Consider the following 23,347-nt stretch of genomic DNA (forward strand, 5'->3'; position numbering starts at 1 on the left):
GCTCACGGCAACACCGGATCGTTAACCCACTGAGCAAGGGCAGGGACCGAACCCGCAACCTCATGGTTCCTAGTCAGATTCGTTAACCACTGCGCCACGACGGGAACTCCTCAGCTGTGCAGTTTATAGCGGTTTGGCACTTAGAGCTTTTTTACCCCTTATCTTTCATCAAATATTTATTGCTTTGAAAGTGATGTTGCGAGTTCAGTAGGAAAACGGACTGTATAAAGGCACTCTGGGGGAAAGAAAGGGAGATTCTTTCCTGTGTGATGGAAATCAGTCATGTATGGCAAAGTTTTTAGGTTATCAATCAGGCTTTACTATTTTTAACTTATCTGTTTTAAATTTTCCATTAGAAATGTTAAGTAGACTAGTAAACCACCCCACCGCCTGCCCATATGCCTGTTATGGAGCTTCAGCAGCTCACAGCCCCTCTTCCTTCCACAGATTCTGGGGGTGTATCCCAGATGGCAGAGCATTCTCCCAGTACTTGTGGAGCATGTATCTCTAAGGACTTAAGATGATAAACATTGTGTATCTCTAAGGACTTAAGATGATAAACATTGTTTCTAGAAACATTAGCAGGATTACCTTAATGTCGTCAACGATCCAGGCAAATGTCCAGTTTCCTGTTGTTTGACGAACAAGTCTTTTTCCGTCTGTAGCTTCTTTCCACCTCATCTGTCTTGCACAGAACATCTCTTGTCAGGGGTTACTTGTGAATTCAAGCAGCGGCTGTCAAGCAATCAGAAGAGCCTGTGTTCTCTGGAATGACCTTTCATTTCCCTGCAGCAGCCTGGGCCGTACGTGAGAGGACGTGGCTCCGGCAGGGCCCGGCGCACCCAGCACACTTCCTTCCCGACCCAGGTGCTTGTCACTGCTCTGCCTGGGCACCCGGCTTGTTCTCTTGCTCTTGCCAGTCCTCTGACCTCTCACTCCATCCTCACCTCACCTCTCCTCTCAACAAGGGCTCGTCACAGAAGTGGACCTTTTCAGGCTTGAGCAGGACTCCATTTAGGTTCAGGGTGTTGACGGTTCTAGAAATGGGTTTTTGGGAACCTAAGAGTGGGTCTGTTTTCCCTAGAGGAAAAGGCCGATGGTAAATAGATACACACAAACCATTTCACTTACGTGAGTCTTTAGTGCAGGCTCAGTAATCCATCCCTGTCAACCTCAGTGGTAGCTTATCCAACCAGTTCTGTCTCGTTTTCTTCTAGAAATGACCATCTTGGATCTGTTTCTCTCAGAAAAATATAAATAGGGCTAAAGTTCAGAAAGAATCCCTCCTTCATCCTTAGGCCAAATGGGACCATCTCTTGAAGACAGCAAAGTCTCAGGCATTTATGTAACAAAATACTTTTATTAATCAGCAATTTGTTAAAATAACATCCTTCACATATAGCTAAAGTGCACATTTCTCCCTTGAGTTCAAAGCAAGCACTCTAGTCAGGCTTCCGGGGTGTGCTTACGAAAGCAAGACGGTAGAAGAGTTAAAGGTGTAAGAAATCCTGATGGCAGCATATAAATACAAAAATATTTTTTATAAAGGTTTGGGGCCATTTCATACATCTTTTCACTTATTAATCTTTCAGCCAACTACTCTGTGCTTATTACACAATTAAATGACTGTATAAACACTTGCTCCATAAAAAGGGTCTCCTCATTACTATCTGGATCTGAATTCTCCAGTCCGAGACAGCACTCGGTGGAGAGTCTCTGTCAGTGTCTGAACGAAGTGTCAGACGTCACTGCTGGCCATTCAGACTCTAAACAGCAGCAGCCCTGGTGCCACGTACGATTGAAGGGAGCTCCTTGCTACTTCCATCATGACAACTGGGAACCTTGGCTGTGTTAAATGTAAGATTACATCTTTTTACAAGTTGCTAGAAAAATAAGGCCACCCCAAGGCCATCTATTCTGCTTCCCAAGGGGATGCTGGACAATGGCTGTGGGGCAGGAAAGGGGGTTCGAGGGATGCATCCTGCCTGTGGTCAAAGGTTTTTTCTTGGTTTCTAGAACTGGTGCTTGTTTGGCATGGACATGGCATCTGTCTTCTCAGATGTGTCCTAACACTTGATTTGCAGCAGGATTTAATGACCGGGTGACAGACCCGGAGGACTTTTAGGCCATAACATCTGGTCTGAATTGCCACAAATGTTAGAGACATTGACACACAGAAACTAGGCTATCCCCTGTTCTTAATTAGAAAAATAGTCTTGATGTGGAAAAATTACAGCCTTTGGTACTGGACTTTGCCAACTATGGCTCACAGAATCTTCCTTAAAATGAGCAAGGCGTCTCACCAGAAGTATTGTCAACAATCATTTCATATCTCAGAAATTTGCTCTACCACCCAGTAAGGATTAGTCACAGCGCTCATCTCTTTGTAGGGGAGGCAACACCTGTAGGAAAGCAAGCTTTCAGTCATTTCTCAGAACTACGAACCGGGTTCTCCTCCGCCAGCTTCAGAAAGGCTGGAAGGAGTTACTCCTGTGGCTCGAGACCTCACCCCACCTTAGTGCAAATTCTGCTCCAAAACTTGTTCTGGTCACAAGGTGCACTGATGCCCCTTGAAGTCTGCCGGGGCCACCCCATGAACAGGGGCCGCCGGCTTGGACAGCTGACGCCACACACTTATCAGCTCAAAAGGAAATAAATAACTTGGCTCAATTATAAGTTATTTTAGGGACAAAGCTTAATAACTTAATTTTCTTCTTTAAAGAAACAACTGGAGGTAAAGAATGTTCAAGCTCCTCATCTCCTGCTCTGGGAGATGACTAGGTTTCTAGAAATGCTAAGTTTCTGTGATTTTTATCCCCGCTAGGACACCCCTTGTCACCAAGGGAGGATTTACAGCCTTAAGGCTTTACAGGCAGTGTCTCCTTGAACCCAGAGTGGTTGGGTTTGGCCTCTGGCAGCCCCACTGGATACTCTGTGGTAGCGAAGAGCAGGGTGTCCAGGGTGGTCTCTGTGCACTTGGCAATGAAGCGGATGAAAGGCCTCACGTCGCCTTCATTGGCAACCTCCAGCACGTGGTAGTACTCGGATCTCTGCTCCTTGCGGATGGTGATGGGTGGGTAGCCTGCTTGCATGAGGATGAGGTTCATGAGCAGGCGCGAGGTCCTGCCATTGCCATCGATGAAGGGATGGATGTAGACCAGTTTGTAGTGGGCCAAGGCCGCAAACTCAACTGGGTGCAGGTTCATGGCATCCTCAGAGTTGAGCCACTGTATGAACTCCTGCATCTGCTTCTCCACCTCCTGAGGGTGGGGCGGGACGTGGTGTCCCACTAGGACCTGTGTCGTCCGAAAGCGGCCAGCTTCTACGGGATCCACATACCCCAGCACCCGCCTGTGGATCTCTAGCACGTCGCTGATGCTGACGGAGCCGATGCGGGACAGCAGCGTGGTGTTGACGTACTTCATGGCCGCGTGCATGCCGATGACCTCATTCTGCTCCTCCAGGCTCTTGCCAGGCACGGCATAGCGGGTCTCCAGGATGTGTCGGATCTCTGAGAGGGTGAGGGTGTTGCCCTCGATGGCCACCGTGTGGTAGATGTGGTGGTAGTACGTCTCCTCCATGACCCTGCGCAGTGCGGAGTTGCCCTTGGGGATGGACATGACCTTCTTCACTTTGCTGTCGAGGATGCTGAAGTACCGCTGGTCAATCTCCTCCACCAGCGGCAGCGTGCGGTCGCGGTTGACCAGCGCCTTCGCATGGTAGGGTGCGATGGTCAGCGCTCTGGTGTACAGGTAGTCCGCCTGGATGATGTCCTTATCCTCTTCCGAGAAGATGCCGAACTCGTTGAGCGCATCCACAAAGCCAGGGTCCATCTTGAGGGCGTGCAGGAAGAGCTTGTGGGCTTTCTCCCGCTTGCCCTGGCGTTTCATTTCCAGGGCTTGGTTCAAAGCTGCCTGGGCTTCCAACTTGCCGGCTAGAAAAGAGCCGAAGAGGCGAGGTCAGGGACTGGGAAGCAGGGGAGGGGCAAAGGATGGCCAGAGGGGCCGTGCCCTGTGTTTATCTACCACATCGCCTCGGGGGCTCAATGCAGCCCCACAGCCCAGCTAGGCTTTGTGCTGGTCGTTGTCCTTGGCCCCTCCAAGCCATTCTCTACCGGGGATGCGGGGGTGGGGTGGGGGGCATCAGCTGGGCTCCCTGGCTCCCCTCTTCCTGCTATTGAGAGTGGCGGTGCTCCTCTATGGCTACCACTACCACCAGCTGGCCTCCCCTGTGTCCCCGCTAGCTCTCCCCTGTCCTGGTGGTTTCTTCTGGAGGGGCCGTTCCCTTCACCCTGCCTTCAGCCCTGTGCCTTTCAGGCCAGGCTGTGAGGGGCTTCCCCCTGCTGCTAGGTCCTGGGGGCCTCCTCAGCCCTACACCTTTGAAAAATTTTCTTGGATTTCCTTAAGTGTCCTAGCAGGTTAAAGATCTGGTGTAGTTACTGCTGTGGCTCAGGTTCCACCCCTGGCTCAGGAACTTCCACGTGCCCTGGGTGTGGCCAATAATAATAATAATAATAATAATAACCCTTGTAACCTAGTAGTTTTCATGTAACCTAGTAGTTTTCAACTGGATCCTACTCTACATCTGGCTTTTTCCCACTGGTCCTCCTACTCCCAGAGCCAGCCACGCTACTGGGCTTTTTTAGTTCAGGTGCCCAGGGCTCTCCTACCCCTGTGGTTGCCTGGAACGCTCTCCCCGCTGCCTTTTCCCTTGAGTCCCTCCTCCTCATACTCAGGTCTCAGCTCAGGCATTCCCTCCACAGAGTCTTCCTGAACTGTTCTTATGGTTCCCTGGGCTTCCACATGACTATGCTGACAGCACTGTATTTCCACCACTTGTCACCTGGTCTAGCTGGGAGCTCAGGGCTGAGACTGGGCCCCGCACACAGGACAAAGCAGGCCCTCTAAACATCTATGGGATTAATGAATGTTGAAGAGCAGAAGGTCAGTCCTACCTGGAGAGACCTTGGTCTTGACCACCAGCAGCGCTGCATTCCTGGAGGTGACACTTAGCTCCGTGGACGGGCTGGTGCACTTGGTCACGGCAGGCTGTGCCCTATCTACCTTGCTCCTGAGCAGGTAGAAGCCTTTGAGCACAGCCAGACACTGTTCCTCCATGGTTCCCAGGGGCAGCAGCAGGGCGAGCAGGGACCCCAACACCATGCTCAGCAGCAGCATCCACAGGAAGCGTCCCCACACTGAGACCCATTTTGGTTCAGTCACTGCCATCACTGAAGCCATGGGCATGAGTGTCATCTGGACCCAGAGCTGGGCCCCTTGCACATATCCCAGTCTGGGAGGGAGCAGGACCCACAGGGAACCAGGAGTTGGCAGGAGGTGAAACAAGGGAACTGACACCTTCAGGATACTTTTCTGGCTTCAGTGGAGGTTCAGAGACGCCCCGTGTCTCTTCATTCACTATGAGCAGGGGTGGGGGCACGGCAAGGAGTGGACAGAACAAGAGGGGCCATCCTGGAAGAACTGGTGCTACCTCCAGGGCGCTGTGACTCTGAAAAGTAACACTTATTAAGCATTTGCTGTGTGCCCCTAGGCTCAAGTCTAAGGACCTCACATATAATACCCTGCTATCTTCAACAGGAGTCCATGCTGTTGCCACCACCACCTCCAGATGAGACGGGTTCAGAGACCTGAAGGCCCCTCCCAAAGTCACCCCGTGAGCAAGTGACAGCCTCAGGAAGCCATGGCTTTAGGGTCTCCCCACTTAACCACAAATCTGTGGCCTCAGATTCCCAAACACTGGGGGTCTAGACACAGATTACACCTGTCCAGATTGACTAAGGCATTTCTGAGGTACATTCTTTTGTTAAGTACAACTGTTGGGCGGCCACCTCTTCCTGCCCTCACCCAGGTATTAGCCACAATGGTGTTCCTCTCTCTGGCCTTCCTTTCCTGGCCTGTTCAGCAGGCTTCCTGCGTAAGAGTTTGGGCAGTCTGAGCAGCTAAAGAGGAACTCAGGCTATGGGCCAAAGTGGGTGACTGCCTGCCTTTAATGACAATAAGCCGGTGCTTGGGGCTGGCAGCAGGAGTGGAGGGGTCGGGTCTGAAAGCACCATCATGCTAACAATAAGCATCTATTAGGCAACTATGGTGTGCTGGGCCTACAGCTGAGGGCTAGCCATACTTTATCTCAGTTCTCACCACCCCTCCAAGGAAAGCTACACCCAGGTTCCAGAGAGAAAGAGAATACAAAGTCAATTCCCAGACGACCATAGGAAGTAAACAGACGTATGGCGCCTGAATCCCCAGTGCATATGGCTCCGGAATACCCGGGTCTTCACCTCCACCTGCGCCGGCAGCCCCTAGTACCGGACTGATAAGGTTTCTGATCGCTCAGGCTTGGAGTCTAAGGGGGGAGCCTGGCTCGCTGATACAAAACATCTGAAACGACTTGGTATGGGGGTACAGAAGAGGGTGTGGGTCACTGCTTGGTCCAAATGGTGGGGCTGGCGCCTTGATGGGACTGGAATTCACCAGGGAGGAGGTACTTTCTGGGAAGCACAGATCTCTTACGCCTCACTAGCTAGGAAGGGGAAAAACTGAGGCCCAGAGACGGGAGGACATTGGAGTAAGGTCATTCTGAGTAGCTGCCCCTTTCCGAACCCCACCCAAAGCTCGCCCCCTCCTCACCGCGCGCTGTCGCTCGGCCCTGCTGCCGTCTTCCCAGCACTCGCAGGCTCTGCCGCCGCGGGCTCCGGGCACCTCCGCCGCCGGCTCGTGGCCCCGCCCTCAGTGACTCGCCATTGGTTGGCCTGCCATCTTCTTCGCGACCGATTGGCTTCCTCAACTCGTCCGCCCTTCGCATTTCCGGGTTCCCGCGTCTGCCTCCGCTTTCCCGGGAAAGACGCGCCGTGGGCCACTCCTATTGGCTAAATCTTCTGTTGGTCGCGTGCCCGCAGTGGCCAATAAGGAGCAGAAGGGGCGGGGCCTGGGCAACTAGCGGGAGCCCAGGGTACTAAAGCACCCTGCCAGCGGGGTTTTTGGGAGCGCTGGGTCCCCGCCCGAGTGTCTAAGTTCCGATTACCCTTCCCTTAGGTTTCCTCGACCCCAGGGCCCCTCTCGTCCTCTGCAGGGCCTTAGTTTCCTTAAGTGTAAAATGAGGATGCTGATGGTTTACATCTGTCCAGCCTGTTACCTGACTTCACAGCCTATGTCCTCAGCCTCCATTCTTTGCTGCCCGGGTTGCCCCCTTCCCTTGGTCTCTCACCTCTCTCCTTCCTCTTAACTTTGCAATTTGCATCCTCTCTCGAGAGCCTAGCTGGTTCACTTGCTTCCCAGTGTGGACAAAGAATGTTGCCTGCCCTTCTGGTAATAGCGTCATCAACCATCGCAGCTGCCCAAAGGATGTGCCCAAGGGGAATTCAGGATGGAGAAAAACTGGATACAGGCCCTACCTAGTTAAGGTACCTAAGGAATATTTTCAGTGATCCTGGGTTCTTCCATTTTCCTATATATAGGAAAGCACTAAAATCATTAACTTCAGGTGTGTTTTTGTGATTACTGCTTTAGATGTTCAACTGTATCTCCCCCCCCTCCCCAATAAAACCCCAAAGGAAATCTCATAACCTGGCTCCTCCCTTACCTTTTTGGAAGGTTCTTCAGAGCTGAGAGACTTTATCCTGGGCTATATTGTCCTCTGTAATGTTTCAGGATAAACAATTCACAACTTCTTGGTTGTGCAGTCTGCTTTTTTTTTCCCCCCTTCCAGTTGACAGTGAAAAGTATTTTCCTTGAAGCAGTGGACTGAAGCTTCAATCTTAGTTCACAAGTATTGAAATTAAACACCCAGGACATGCCCAGAAATACTAAGATGTTAGCAGTACAGGTGTAGAGCCAGGGAGACCTGGGCTTGCGTTCAGACTTTGTAACCTCGAGTCTCAGTTTCCCCATCTGTAAAATGGGGGCTGACAGCCTCCATCACTTTTACCTCCGAGTTTGGTATCTGCAGAAGGCCCTACACAAAACCAAGCTGCTTTTGTCCGATGCACAGCAGGCCAAAACACTGAGAAACAGGCTTGCAGCAAAGAGGATTTGAAAGGCAGCTAACTGAGGAGACAGAGCAAATCTCAAATCTGCCTCCCCGAAGGCAAGGGGCTTGGGTCACTTATGAGATCAAGAATAAGCAGCAAGGCCATCAGAGGCATGAAGTTGTGGGGGGGGGGGGCGTGGAGAAGGCCATTGGGAATAGGTATGATAATTCTGTGTAGATGTAACTCAGCTACAGGCCTCTGCATGACCAAAAGGTCACAGAGGGGCCCGTCCCCCATCCTGGCTGAAGGGTGGGTGGTCCCCCCGGTCTCAACCAACTCAGCTCAAACTAGACATAACTGACTCCAAGTTCCTAAAAAATGACTCAGGCAAACATCTTCTGGTTTGGCTCTGGGCTGCTTGGAGGACATGCAGGTCTTCAAAGGACCTTAACTAGGTGCAATGGATTTAATCCATGGTTTCAGTTCCCCGTATTTTTGGATCATTCCTCAATCTTGATGAATAAGGCTGACAACCATCCTGGCTACTTCCCGCTGATAAGGGGCGTAACTTGAGGAATCGAACTGTTCAGCACTCATTTGAGACTCTTCATTTGTTCCCAGATTGAAGTTCCCATTTTGATCTCAGGGAACAGTTAAAACCTACACACCAGTGATCAAGGCATTCACAGGCCCAAAATCAGTAATGGAAGTCAAAACTGCCAAGATGTACACTGAGGAGGCACACAGAATGCCAGACATCTGAAGTTCAATATTAAATATGGAAGGAATGTAGCCTGGGAGATAAATACAGTTTCTATAGTATTCTGACCAAGTAGAACTTTGCTAGGGGTAGACATTAACTGTCTTTTTTTCTTCTTTTTACAGCTGCACCTGCAGCATATGGAAGTTCCCGTGCTAGGGGTTGACATGGAGCTGTAGCTGCCAGCCTGTGCCTCAGCAACATTGGATTCCATCTGCTTCTGAGACCTATGCCACAGCTTGTGATGCCAGATCCTTAACCCACTGAGCGGGACCTGGGATTGAACCCACATCCTCATGGACACAGTGTTGGGTTCTTAGCCTGTTGAGCCACAATGGGAACTCCAGTGTCTTTAAAAAAAAAAAAAATCTTAGGACTTGAGATGACCAAATTTCAGTCAAGAAAAAACAGGAGACAGGAAATTCTGTTATTAGCCTTAACTGATATCTGAAGATGCAGTGAAATTAGGGAGGGTCAAAAAGTTAATGACAGGCACAATCAAGGGGTGAGCTTGATCCAATACAAAATAAGGTTTTGGGTGACACATGCTACAGCTACAAAGATTACCTACTTTGGCCAAACTCTGACAGGTCCGCATCACTGAATTGTCCTTCTAAGCCTGGGAGGTTAGAAGCCACGAGGAGGCATTAACTAAAGAGAACAATCATCCTGGTCACCTAACAGGTTGTTTAAATTGCCTTCTGAAAGTTACCCAAGCCACCACTGCATGAATTCCACTCACCTTAACTTTTGTCCAGGCTTCTTTTTGAAAAGCAACTTAAGATGCAAGTGTTTCACTGGCTCATTTGGAGAAGTTAGTGTCGAGGGTCGGAGGTCTGGAACCAGCTCAGGTTTGAATGACCTCAGTTCCAAGTTTCCTTCTGTGGCAAGCGTGGTTTTTGCTTCCCCATCACGTTCCTCAAGGCCTGTGAGGTTAGAGCTGGTTTTCTGAATGTTTATTCTTCCAAGACTTTCGTCTAGAGGTTCATTGTCTCCTCTAAAACTTCCCAAAGGGGTTTGGCTATCTCTCCGAAGTTGGGGATCCAGGTACAGCAGAACCTGGCCATCCCCAGGAATCTCCCCAGGTCTAGCACTTCCCCTTCCACCAGGGAGCAAGTCTTTGTGAGAGTTCAGAACCCAAGTATTTACTAAAAGGCTGAGAACTGCCTTTTTCTTGGACACCTTCTAGCCTCGTTCTATAAAAAGTTCCAAGTTGCTTTTTCCCTTCCACTCCCCACCTGCCCTGGAGCTCTGCCCTGGCAGCACCACACTTGCTCTGGGCTCCTAGTTCCTGCTAAGCCAGTCCCTCCAGCCACCATCATGATCATCTGTCAGCCATGGCAAGATGTTCTCTGACGTCTACAAGGTCCGGGAGATTGTGGACGGGCTGTATCCAGAGGTAGAGGGGAAGATAGTAGGACAGAGGGGAACAATGACGACTCACTCATTGGTGTTGTTTGCTTTTGACTGAACGCATGCCACAGCAGTAACCAGAGCCACAGCAAGTGACAATGCTGGGTCCTTAACCCACTGAGCCACCAGGAACTCCAAATCCCTCACGGATGGATATGCATCAGTGCAAACACTGTTGAAGGCCCCAAAGGCAAAGGTACCAAAAACAGTTATGACTGGTCATAAACCATCGCTTGCAGGAAACCAGCTTCACGAGAGCAGCCTACAAGGAGTACAAAGATTACGTGTAAAGGGAAACTTAAAGGACAGAGACAAGATTAAGAGCTTTTATGACAGGAGCTGCAGCACAAATGAAGCACATCCTTGCTAATTTCAAAAACTATCAGTTCTTAAAACACAACCTGTCAGTTCTTTGTTGGTGAAAGCATGATTCCAGATGGCCCAGTAGTCTAGGTGCCAGACTGCTGCAAGAATGATGTGACCAGGGACATAATTTCCTTTAAGGATGGGTTTAATTTATTTTTTTGTCTTTTTAGGGCCACATCTGAGGCAGAGGGAAATTCCCAGGACAGGGGTCAAATCAGAGCTGTAGCCACCAGCCTAGACCACAGTCAGGTCAGACCCTAGCTAAGTCTGTGACATACATCACAGCTCACGGCAACGCCAGATCCTCAACCCACTGAGCCAGGCAGGGATCAAACTTGCATCCTCATGCGTAGTAGTCAGATTTGTTTCCACTGAACCACAACGTGAACTCCTAAAGCTTTTTTTTTTTTTTTTTTTTTTAATAGCCGCACCTGCAGCACATGGAAATTCCCAGGCTAGGGGTCATATCGAGCCACAGCTGCCAGCCTGAAGGATGGTTTAGATGTGGAAAAATGTGAACAAGTTGGGCTGTTACTCTGGAGCTATCACCTGTTGTCATACTGACTGACCACAGCTTTTCATCCATACACCACCAGTGCTTAGATAAATGAGACTGATGGCATTTTGAGCTCTTAATTTTGATTTTTTTTTTTTTTGGAGTGGAGGCATTTGTTTTTGAGGGGAAAAAAAATCATGTAAGTTTCTTAAAAATAAAATACATTTAAACTCGCTTGAGGAGTTCTCTTGTGACATAGCAAGTTAAGAATCCAGTGTCGTCCCTGCAGTGGCTCAGGATACTGCTGTGGTGCCGGTTTGATCCCTGGCCTGGGAACTTCTATGTGCCACAGGTATGGCCAAACACCCCCAGCCCCCAAAACAAAAACAAAACTCACTTGGAAGGATGCCCCTTAGTTTAATACATAATGTTTAGATCCACGCTGTGTAGCCTTCCTGGAGGACATAGAGCCTGGTTGTAGATCTTAACTAGAAAGCATGAAGATGGTCTTCAGACCACTTCCCAGACGTGGACTGTCGCCAGGAATCACAAGTAACTGAGCTGAAGGGAAAGACCAGGCTCATAGCAGTGCCAGCATGTGAAGTGGCTTCTTTACACATTTCATCACCTACAAACGGAAGTAGTTAATTCTGGAAGAGATGATCAAAAGAATCAAGAGGCGAATATAGCTGGAAGGAAAAAAAAGTTCAAAGTCAAAACTGTATTCTGGGAGTTCCCCTTGTGCCTCAGGGGGTTAAGGACCCACATTGTCTCTGAGGATGTGGGTTTGATCCCTGGCCTCCCTCGGGGGGTTAAGGATCCAGCATTGCTAGAAGCTATGGCAGAGGTCACAGATGCAGCTTGGAGCCAGGGTGGCTGTGGTGTAGGCCAGCAGCTGCAGCTCCAATTAGACCCCTAGCTTGGGAACTTCCATATGTTACAGGTGCAGCTGTAAAAAGAAAAACAAACTGTATTCTGGTCTAAGGTGGGTTTTTTTTTTGTCTTATTGCTATTTCTTGGGCCGCTCCTGCGGCATATGGAGGTTCCCAGGCTAGGGGTCGAATCGGAGCTGTAGCCACCGGCCTACACCAGAGCCACAGCAACATGGGATCCGAGCCACGTCTGCAACCTACACCACAGCTCACGGCAACGCCGGATCGTTAACCCACTGAGCAAGGGCAGGGACCGAACCCGCAACCTCATGGTTCCTAGTCGGATTCGTTAACCACTGCGCCACGACGGGAACTCCTAAGGTGTTTGTTTTACTGGCAATCATCCTGTCCACCTATGAGCACAGGTCCTCCTTTCAAGAGACCTAGTTGTAGGTCCCTTGAATTTTTTCTCACAGTACTATTGTTAAAGTCTATCTAGAGCTTCCCATTCGAAAGCAAACAACTCTTTGGAGTCAAAACTCAAGGGTAGGCAAAACAAACCCCCATCCTTTAACTCCAATACAGGAAACCAACAAAAATCTCCAAAGCAGTGAGCAGAGGTATGAGTTTAGGAACCACTGGATGAGTATCTTAGGTGTAGCTGTCTTTGCTTGTCCTGGCTCCCCATCCTGTCCCCTCAGGGCTGACCAGCTGCACTCCCTCTTCCAGAACAGTTGCAGGCTGTCTTTGGGGGTTGGAAGCACAGAGATTGCTGTGGGCAAGCCTTCTATTTTAATGTGCTATTTTATGTCCATTTACCCAGGTGCAGAGGCAACCCTGGTATTTAACTTGTCAGTCTCCTCCCAGAAGGGGAATGGCGCATTCAGGCAGCTACAGAAAGCTGTGTTTTATGGGTTTTTTTTTTTTTTGTCTTTTGTCTTTTTTAGGGCCACACCCACGGCATATGCAGGTTCCCAGGCCAGGGGTCTAATCAGAGCTACAGCTTCCAGCCTACACCACAACCCCAGCAATGCCAGATCCGAGCTGTGTCTGCGACCTACACCACAGCTCGCGGCAACGGTGGATCCTTAACCTACTGGATTGGGCCAGGGATCGAAGCTGCAACCTTATGGTTCCTAGTTGGATTCATTTCTGCTGCACCATGACGGGAACTCCCAGAAAGCTGTGTTTTAGACTGGTTTCCCCATCGGACAGTCTAGTGACTAGAGAAAGGGCTTTTTCAATGTTTCTCCCCACACTCTAGTTACTAGCAGTCTCAGAGGAAGGTTTAGAGAGCCAGGTATTTAAAATGAAGAAAGGGACCCCCACCCTCAACAAACCAGAAAATCCAAAAGTTGATTTTCCTACAGTCATAGTCACCAGGGGCTCCGTACGGGAGATCTTGATGGACTCCGTGGGGTTGAAAGCAACTCCTGGGCCCTGCCCTTCTTGGTCACTGTCCTTTTTGATTCAGGCACATGGTGTGCCACCCATTTACCTTCAAGTCTTACTAGGATGGGACGCTTTTCTAGGCTTCCTAGAAAACGATACGTACATGGGCAGTCCACACTCTTGGACCTCCTACCTTTTGCTGAGCGCCTCATGAGGGCCCTTGATGGGGTCTGGCTCTTCTGTGTCAGGCAGCCACCAGCAGGGTGGACCTGGTTGTTTTTAATAAAAAAAAAAAAAAAAAAAAAAAGGGCCACACCCGGGCATATGGAGGTTCCCAGGCTAGGGATTGAGTCAGAGCTACAGCTGCTGGCCTACACCACAGCCACGCTGGATCCGAGCCGCATCTGCGACCTACACCCCAACTCATGGCAATGCCGGAGCCTCAACCCACTGAGGCCAGGGATCGAACCTGCAACCTTATGGTTCCTAGTTGGATTTGTTTCTGCCGTGCCACGACAGGAACTCCATGGACCTGTTTTATTCACCAATTGTTTCCTTTCTGCTGAACCTGGTCCCTGCCATTGAAAACTTTGAATGCCTTTATTCAAACTGAGACAGAGCCCTCCTTAAAGCCCCTCCCACCTTCTGCAGGGGAGGCTGACCACTAAAAAGTCACATTAACCATCTTTAAATTAAAAAAAAAAAAAAAAGAATGTAGGAGTTTCTGTTGTGGCTCAGTGGGTTAAAAAACAGATGTCTGAGGATGCGGGTTCTATCCCTGGCCTTGCTCAGTGGGTTACAGATCTGGCATTGCTGCGGCTGTGGTGTAGGCCGGCAGCTGCAGTTCTGATTCGACCCCTGGCCCCAGAACTTCTGTATGTTGTAGGTATGGCCATAGAACAAAAAGAAAGTGTATACATATATATGTATAACTGAATCACTTTGCTGTTCAGAAGTTAACATGAATCAACTATACTTACATTAAAAAAATTTTTTTTTCAAGTTCTCTAGGGCCTCAAGGCTACTTCTGTGTATTGCCTATAGCCTTTCAAGATTCCATCTAGAAATTTTGAAGGATCCTCATTCAATTTTGTTTTACCTTCTATACTTTACGGAGGCTCATCTTGCACCCTCTTTGCAGTCCTGCAAAAATGCATTCTCTGTGTCAGTCAAGTTCGGGTCTCTCCCCAGCATTCACATCCAACTGGGATCCACTGAAGGTACGGCTATGTTTGCTGTGGCCTGTCCTGGGTGGCCAGGGGGTTTTGTATGGGGCAGACATGCCTCCTTCCCCAGGCTTATCCAACATTCTGTGTCCATCTGAAGTGAGCAGGGTATGTAGTAAGCTTTGAACAGCTGCCCGTGTTGGTTTGCACAGATCGGTGAAGGAAGATCTCCATTCTCTTGGGGTCTTTTAAGTTGGCATATGGTTCTTCCAATTAAATCTGAACCTGGAAACAGGGAGTGGACCCAGATCCATCCCATCACCTTTGCCCAGTCTCAGCATTCACATCCCCAGGGGGAACTTGGCTTAAGCGATGTTGCCCCACCTGAGTGGTGGCTCCCTGGCCAAGTCAGTACCCCAGCAGGTTAATGAGGAGGGGGGAGACCCCTTCTATTTCTTTCTTGACCCTCAGAGACCAGGGGGCACCAGAGCCTGAGGCTGTGGCTCATACCCTGGCAGGGAAAGAGCAGCAATACCATCTTCCAGGGTAGAGAAGAAGGCAGAGTGTTGGCTGACCTCACAGCACTGGCAACACAAGAGCAATGACTCCTTTGCATGTGAATCAAGCAAAACAGGTTTCTCTCATCTTCCTTTCCTGTTTGGGCAAAATCTTCTTTTCCTGTTTGGGCAAAATCTTCTATCTTCTTTGCACAGGTTTATCCTGTTAAAACATAAAAGACTGTATATAAGGTATTTCCTCTCAATCCCTACCCCACCCTTGCCTTCCTCATTTACAAAGTAAATCCAGTTGCAAAATTGTGTTGCAGCTTAAGGGCCTGTTTTCAGGCCATTTTGCTCCAGAGCCTAAAGCATATTGTGGTCACGCAGTGGTTTTGTTTTTGTTTTTTTAATGGTTGCACCTGCAGCATATGCAAGTTCCCAGGCTAAGGGTTGAATCCAAGCTACAGCTACTGGCCTACACGGCAGCCACAGTAATGCCAGATCGGAGCTGCATCTGTAAACTACACCCCAGCTTGTGACAATACCGGATCCTTAACTCACTGAGTGAGGCCAGGGATGGAACGTGCATCCTCATGGAGACAACATTGGATCCTTAACCCAATGAGCCACAAGGGGAACTCCTATTGTCATGCAGTATTACCCCCCACCCCCCAAAAAAAGACGAAAAGAACTTTTTGCTATGATTCATAGTGCAAGTCTCTCAGTTTGGGAAAATGCAGCCTAGAGGGCTACACAGGGGAATTGGGCAATTAGAACACATTTTGGAAGGGCTTTGCTTCTAGGTGGTCATAGCAACAACATCTTTCTAAGAGGCCTTGCTATGGGCATCAAGAAGCTCAATCCCCTGTAGCCAGTTCTTAATGGGACAGTCAGACATAGACAGACATAGACAAAACAGAACAAACAAGACCAAAACCCTGAGCACTGGGCCTTTACCCCAGGTATGGAGTACCTTGCAGCTGTGAACCTTTTATATTGTCTCCAAATTCTTGCCAGGTGGGCCTCTAACCCATGACTGAGTGATGGTTGCAAAGACAATCTAGGCAAAGGTCCATTTTCTTAATGAGATTACTCACCCCAAAAGATGTCTTCCAAACCCATCTCTTTGTGGCACAAGAAAAATAAAACCAAACGTTGGTGGCATCACCCAGTGGGAGATCCAGGGGTGGGGTGGGCGGGGGAAATCCCTGGCACAAATGGACCTGGAGGCTGCTGGGACCCATCCACAGGCTCCCAGTACCAGCAAGGGGCTGAGGAGCCATAGGTGATAGGTCCCTCTGAACTTACCTCCTGGCTGGTTCCCCAAATTTGCATCCAAACCAGGTTCTTGCCTGACGTACAGGAGCCAAAACGCTGAGACGCCGAAGGTTTGTAGCAACGAGAGGATGGTCCTGGTACGAAAGCCTTTCTGGGTCCTTTGTGATGTGTAGGAAAAAACTTTCCGTCTCCTAGACCTTCCCTGAGTTCCAAAGGGCAGATTCCAACAGTTACTAGTTAGAGGAAGGAGCGAATGCAGAAATGAGGAAGGAGCAGCCCAGAAACAATAGTGCAAACAACAGAGTCCTAGTTCCTCCTCAAGGGAGACAACAATCTGATACATAGCTCTGGGTTCTTCTGCGGGAACCAAGCCCCCCTCATCCTCCTCGGCCCCAGATGGTGGGTGGAGGCTTCACACCGAGCACAGGATTCCTTGACCCCCGCCCTGGTACCTCCCCAACCATCCCTTAGATGAAAGTCATGCACCCCACAGCCCTCACTCTAAAGCTTACCTTTAAAAACTCTTGCTTGAAAACCATCAGGGAGTCGGTGTCTTTTCGAGTATAACTTGTCTGTTTTCCTTGCTGGGCGCTACAACCAACCTTTCTCTGCTCCAAACTCCAACTTCTCAGTTTGCTCCGCCTCGCTGGGTGTCGGGAACACGAACTTGGTTCCGCCTTTCCTAGCAAGACAGCCAAATGGGGAGAGGAGCAAACACATCTCAAACTCACCCACCACCTCCCTGAATGGGGCTTGAGTATTTATGGAATGAAGAATGAGTCAGTAAGGCCCTCCCAGGCGTCTGAGGCGTGGGGGGGCGTGGGGAAGGTGATGGGGAATAGGTGTGATAGGCGTGATAGTTCTATGCAGGTGGAACTCAGCTACAGGCCTCTGAGCGAGCAAAAGTTCACATGGAGGCTCTCGCCCATCCTGGTTGAAGGGTGGGTGGTCCTATCCTGTCTCAACCAGCTCAGCTTGAACTACACAGCTGACTCCAATTCCCAAAAAACAACTCAGGCAAGCCTCTTGTTGTTTAAGCTCTGGGCTGCTTGGAGGACATGCACGTCTCCAAAAGACCTTGATTCGTGGCGGTAGGTGGAGTGGATTTAACCCACAGTGTCACCCAGGCTGCCCTCCTGGGCCTCAGTGTCCTGAAGTGTAAAGTGAGGATGTGATGGTTTGCACCTGTCCAGCCTGTTATCGGACTTCACAGCCCGTGTTCTCAGCGGCCACTCTTTGCCACCAGGGTTGCCCCCGTTCCCCTGTCTCTCACCTTCTCTCTCCTTCCTCCTGACTTTGCAATTCCTGTCTTCTCCAGAGAGCCTTGCTGGTTCTCTTGCTTCCTGGAGAGATAGTTTTTTTTTTTTTTTTCTGGAAGCAGAGAGCTGACACCTCCATCTTAATTCACAAATATTGACATTAAATATCCAGGATGTACCCCAGAAATGCTAAGCATTACGGGGCTAGCAGTAGAGATTCTGGAATCAAGGGTGATCTGGGCTCTAATTCAGACTCTGCTCTGTGTGACCTTGGGTAGGTGACTCCAACCCTCCATTTCCCCATCTGTGAAGTGGGGACAAATAGCTTTCCTCGCTTTTGTCCTCAAGTTTGGGATGTGCAGAAGACCTGACACTTCAAGATCTGACCTCCTTTCTCCATGACCCCCATTCCCCCTGGGAGCCAGTACTGGGTGGTTGTGGGTGTCACTGACGGGAGCCACACAGCCCTGGGTTCAAATCCCAGCTCAGCTGAGTTATATTCAGCAAGGAATTTGACACCGCCCCGCCCCCCCCACTTTTCTGTGAGATGAGGATAATTGGAAGACAGCACCTCCTCGTAGGGTTTTGTGTGAGGGCATCTGGCACAGAGAAAACCCTTGATAAGCATCTGCTGTTGCAGTTATTCCCAGAAAAGACACCAAATCATCACTGCTTTATCTGCAGAAGAAACTGTCAAAGCTGCTATAGGTTGCTCCAACCGCTGGGGAGAGACCCCATTGTCCTTCCATGGGTCTCAGTCTGTTTCTAGTTGAGGGAAGCCACTGACCATAGCACAGAGGGAAGTGTCCAGGCCCAGGCCAGAGGTCACTGTCATGACAATGGGGTGGGCATTGCAAGGTGAAGACCCAGCAGCTTTGCCCTTTGCCCTTTGGGCTCCCTGTGTGTATCTCCTAACTGGCTCCCATTTCCCCAACTCCCAGCCCTTAGCAGATGCTCGATTAATTTTATTGACTTGAATAAGAAATACTGAAGCAGGGCGTTCCCGTCGTGGCGCAGCGGAAACGAATCTGACTAGGAACCACGAGGTTTTGGGTTCGATCCCTGGCCTTGCTCAGTGGATCAAGGATCCGATGTTGCCGTGAGCTGTGGTGTAGGTCACAGATTTGGCTCGGATCTGGCATTGCTGTGGCTGTGGTGTAGACTGGCAGCTACAGCTCCCATTAGACCCCTAGCCTGGGAACTTCCATAGGCTGCGGGTGCAGCCTTAAAAAAAGAAAAAAAAAAAAAGAAAGAAAGAAAGAAAAAAGAAACATGGAAGCAGGACAAATCATGGAGGTTTTTTTTTTTTTTAATATGATATTATTTTTCTTTTTTTTTGACAGTTTACTTCACTTTAATTGGGAACTTAACACCTGTGCTTGATGAAGGTTTTTAAGAAACACATTCAGAATGGTGGGGGTTTCTGGGGCTTCTTGTCTCTGTCTTGAACAAAGCCCTTGAACATCATTATCTCAGAATTCCTTGAATTTCACATCTGATGGCACAAGCGGTGACGTCCTTGTCAAAACCTTCCCCACAGGAGGGCCTTCTCTGCCAGCTAATTATGGGGGATGGTTGATGGAGTGGAAAACAGCCAGGCTCTGGGGTCAGACAGACATGTGTGTTCAAAGGCAGGGCCTTCCACTCAACTGGCTGGGTGACCCTGAGCAGGGCAGTGACCATCACTGCTGTGTATCATGGGGCTTGTGGACCTCTGTCCCCTCCCAGGCATGAGGTGCTGTCATAGCCTGCTTTTTTTTTTTTTTTTTTTTCCTTTTCTTCCTTTTTGGGCCCACACCTGCAGCCTATGGAAGTTCCCAGGCTAGGAGTTGAATCAGAGCAACAGCTGCCAGCCTGCCCCACAGTTCACCAGGACGCCGGATCCTCAACCCACTGAGCAAGGCCAGGGATCAAACCAGCATCCTCATGGATACTTGTCAGATTCATTTCTGCTGTGCCACAATGGGACCTCATCATCACTTGCTTTTAAAAGCACCCTCCTCTCTCCATTCCTTGGAAGGCCAAGTGTAAACTCTTCAGTGAGCTTGGACCATGGTAGCAAATCCAGAGGACATACAAGGACTGTTAGTGAGAGATACTGCCTGGGTGTGAGACACTATGGAGAGGTGGGGAGTGTGGAGAATGTGAGAATACTCGTCCAAAGTGGGCAGCAGCCTTTCAGCTCTAGCCTATGTTTGTTATGCTGGGGTGCAGCCCAAAAGTTGACAGATTTTTCAGTTTTTCCAAAGAAATGTCAGGCCTAGATTTTTAAGCAAAACGTCTTTACTTTTCAAAGAGTTGGCATGTCTGCCCACTGGTTTATGGAGGGCTACCAGATTGCAGTCCCTGGTGTGGGCTCTTCAAATGTGCCAGAGATGGTAATAGGGAACACAGGAAGAGGCCACACAAGCCCGATGCAGCTTATGGTTGTGTTACTATCTGTGGACACCAGGGGGCAGTACTTCACTTGTCATCACTCCCTTCAATCCCTGTCAGGAGATTCCACTCAATTTTCTTTCTCTATTTTGTCTGCATTCAGCTGTGCTGCACGCACAAAATATGGTTCCCTAAGCGATATTGAAAAGTGAGATTTCTCCATCTTAAGCATTCTGTATTGGGTGGAAATTGCCTCCCTGCGGTCCACGGAGGAGTTTTCTAAAAGCTTACCTTGACACCTGACAAAGAACCTGGAAAGCGGCTGCCTGGGAAATGTGTTCATTATGCAAAACAAAACAAAACAAAACAAAAAACCCTTATGCATCTTTAAGAAACAGCAGTCAAGCGCTTCCTACTGGCAGAGTCGAATTCTATTGCTTAGGAAACACAAAACCCCCCAACTTGAGGCTACAGTGGAGGTGGCTTCAGAATGACTCCATTCATTTAAAAGAAGGTACATCCAGACTGTTCTCTCTCCCCTCACTCACAGGTTCCTCTTATTTCTACGTCTGGATTTTTTTTCTCCTTTTTGTCTTTTTGCCATTTCTTGGGCTGCTCCCTTGGTATATGGAGGTTCCCAGGCTAGGGGTCAAATCGGAGCTGTAGCCGCCGGCCTACGCCAGAGCCACAGCAACTTGGGATCCGAGCCGTGTCTGCGACCTACACCACAGCTCTCAACAACGCCGGATCGTTAACCCACTGAGCAAGGGCAGGGATCGAACCCGCAACCTCATGGTTCCTAGTCAGATTCGTTAACCACTGCACCTCGATGGGAACTCCTCCTCTTTCTAACCTAATGCTACCCAAGAGGCCCCAGGAGCCCTCGCCCTGACTGCTAACTTATCCTTGTTATGTACACTCAGTGGGGTCAGGCCCAGTTTTTGAAGCCTCCCGAGGAACAGCAGTTTGGTGGCCCCGTTTAGGTGCCCCTGGGCTGACGACTCCTGTTCTGGATTCAGGATGTTTCTCGTGTCATATGGTGTCAAATTGTTTTCATCATCGAATGGATCTCAGACATGCAAATAATCGTTGTTCTCAGAGCCAGTTATTTGGAGAAGCCATATATCTTACTTTCAAAAAAAAAAGAAAAACAACATTTTTTCTTGTTAAGTAGCCAATGACTTTATTTCTTCGAAGCAAGATGGGATTGTTACAGATGTAAGAGAAGGCATAAATAAACAACAAGAAGAAAAAAATATCCATGCACAATTATGCTAAATATTTTTCTCTGCACATCTAGTTTTTTTCTTTTTTTGTCTGAATCCCTGGTATGTGGAAGTTCCTGGGCCAGGGAATCAAACCTACACCACAGCAGTGACAATGCCAAATCCTAAACCGCTAAGCCACCAGGAACACGCTATGCACATCTATTTTTTATTTATTTTTTTTATGGCTGCACTGGGGCATATGGAAATTCCTGGGCCAGGGATTGAATCTGAGCCGAAACTGCAACCCGAGCCACTGCAGTTGGATTCTTAACCCACTGCACCATGGTGAGAACTCCCACATCTATTTTTAAATTAAATATTTCAGACATCCAGTAGGCATCAATAATGCAATGAGTACCTGCGCTTGCCACCCAGTTTAAGAAATACTGTTTCCTATTAACAAAGCACCCTGCAAAGCCCCATAGCATCTCCTCCCCATCACGGCCCGCTTCCCCTTCCAGGGGCAACCAGCATCTTGAATTCAAAGCTTATTATACTCATGCATGGCCTCTTGCTCTTATTCATATGGTACATGTTCCTAAATAATACATACCCATTTGCCTTCCCCTGGTGAAGAGCACTGGGATTCTTCCAAGCGCCCCCTACTACAAACAGTACTGCAGTGAAATTTTTGTATGATTTTGGGGGCACATGTGTGAAAGTTTCTCTAGGGCAGTTTCTCAAACTCCTATCCCTACCGTGGTCTGTTCCAGATCAATGAAGTCCTCAATACTCGCTGTAGCTCCCCCCCCCTTAATACTTCAGCATTTTTATTATTATCTAGAGTTTAATATATGTTTAATTTACAAAATACAACAGTTCCTGTCGTGGCTCGGTGGTTAATGAACCCAACTAGTAACCATGAGGTTGCGGGTTCGATCCCCGGCCTCAATCAGGGGATTAAGGATCTAGCGTTGCCGTGAGCTGTGAGTAGGTTGTAGATGTGGTTCGGATCCTGAGTTGCTGTGGCTGTGGTGTAAACCGACAACTACAGCTATGATTAGACCCCTAGCCTGGGAACCCCCATATGCTGAGGGTGAAGCCCTAAAAAGACAAAAAAAAAAAACCCAAAAAAACAACAAAACAAAACAAAAAAACCCAGGGTTCTCCTGTGGCACAGGGGGGTTAAGGATCTGGCATTGTCATGGCAGCAGGTTCCATCCCCGGCCTGGGAAATTCTGCACGCCATGGGTGCAGCCAAACAAACAAACAAAAAACCAATAAAATGTACAAATCTTAGGTCTACCATTGACAAATATATATGCTTTTTATGTGATGCTTTTTTTTTTTTTTTGCCTTTTTTTAGGGCTGCACTGTGGCATATGGAAGTTCCCAGGCTAGGGGTCAAATTGGAATTGCAGCTGCAGGCCTACACCATAGCCACAGAACTGGGGATCTGGGCCATGCCTGTGACATACACCAGAGCTCATGGCAACACTGGATATTTAACCCACCGAGCAAGGCCAGGAATTGAACCCACATCCTCATGGATCCTAGTTGGGTTCATTAACCATTGAGCCACAATGGGAAATCTGTGATGCAAACTTCTTATGAGATATATTAGAATATTACTGGAACCCCCCCCCCCCAAAGTTCTCTCAAGTCTGTCAGTTCCACGCCCACCAGAAGCAACTGAACTCTCTGTATCTTAACTATAAGTGGAAATAATTGTAGCTGTTGTACTATCTCATTATTGGTAGTGGTGACTACCATTAATTAAGCACTTACTGTGTAGCAGTTTATATGTATTATTTTATTGGATTTTTTGTAATGATGCCATGAAGTAGATAGCATTAAACCTACTTTATAGAGGGTGAAACTGAGGCTCCGAGAAGTTAGGGAATTAGCCTGGGGTCACACAACAACCGTGGTTCACAACCAGTCCTCCTGACTCAGAACTTGTGGTTTTAACCACTATGAGACCCTATGATTTCAGAGCTAACAGGTACACTTTTAACTCCTCTCCTTTACGGGTGGGAAAGTAAGGCTAATAGAGGGGAATGACGGAGCCAGGACACAAATCCAAGTATCTAGACTCCTTATCCATCAACCCATCCCTTTCTTATGTAAAAGCACTTTGGGAAGAGGAGTGAGGGGGAAAAAAAAATCATAAAAAGCCAACTTTTCTTCTCAGGGCAATATCTGGCTATCCTTGGGGCATCTGGATCCATTCTGTATCAATTATGCATTGCTGTGTAACAAATAATCCCCCAA

At 48.8% G+C, this 23,347-nt stretch overlaps 1 protein-coding gene across 1 annotated transcript; it reads right to left on the reverse strand.

Moving 5' to 3' along the window:
- Nucleotides 1-1,340: 1,340 nt before the first annotated feature.
- Nucleotides 1,341-16,966, reverse strand: FICD (FIC domain protein adenylyltransferase). Its single transcript, XM_084997480.1, has 10 exons — nt 16,743-16,966; nt 16,261-16,432; nt 14,386-15,172; nt 11,420-11,711; nt 9,490-10,422; nt 7,600-7,653; nt 6,648-6,886; nt 5,419-5,508; nt 4,955-5,380; nt 1,341-3,934 (listed from the first exon to the last, which is right to left on the reverse strand). Exons 7-10 carry the CDS (start codon nt 6,820-6,822, stop codon nt 2,859-2,861), a joined length of 1,767 nt encoding a protein of 588 aa, XP_084853606.1. The 5' UTR covers nt 6,823-6,886; nt 7,600-7,653; nt 9,490-10,422; nt 11,420-11,711; nt 14,386-15,172; nt 16,261-16,432; nt 16,743-16,966; the 3' UTR covers nt 1,341-2,858.
- Nucleotides 16,967-23,347: the final 6,381 nt, after the last annotated feature.

The sequence above is a fragment of the Sus scrofa genome, chromosome 14 (genome assembly GCF_054392235.1).
Source record: "Sus scrofa isolate SSC_HxYL_T2T_F1_AM1 chromosome 14, Sscrofa_HxYL_maternal_Yorkshire_Landrace_v2.0, whole genome shotgun sequence".
Classification (NCBI taxonomy): domain Eukaryota; kingdom Metazoa; phylum Chordata; class Mammalia; order Artiodactyla; family Suidae; genus Sus; species Sus scrofa.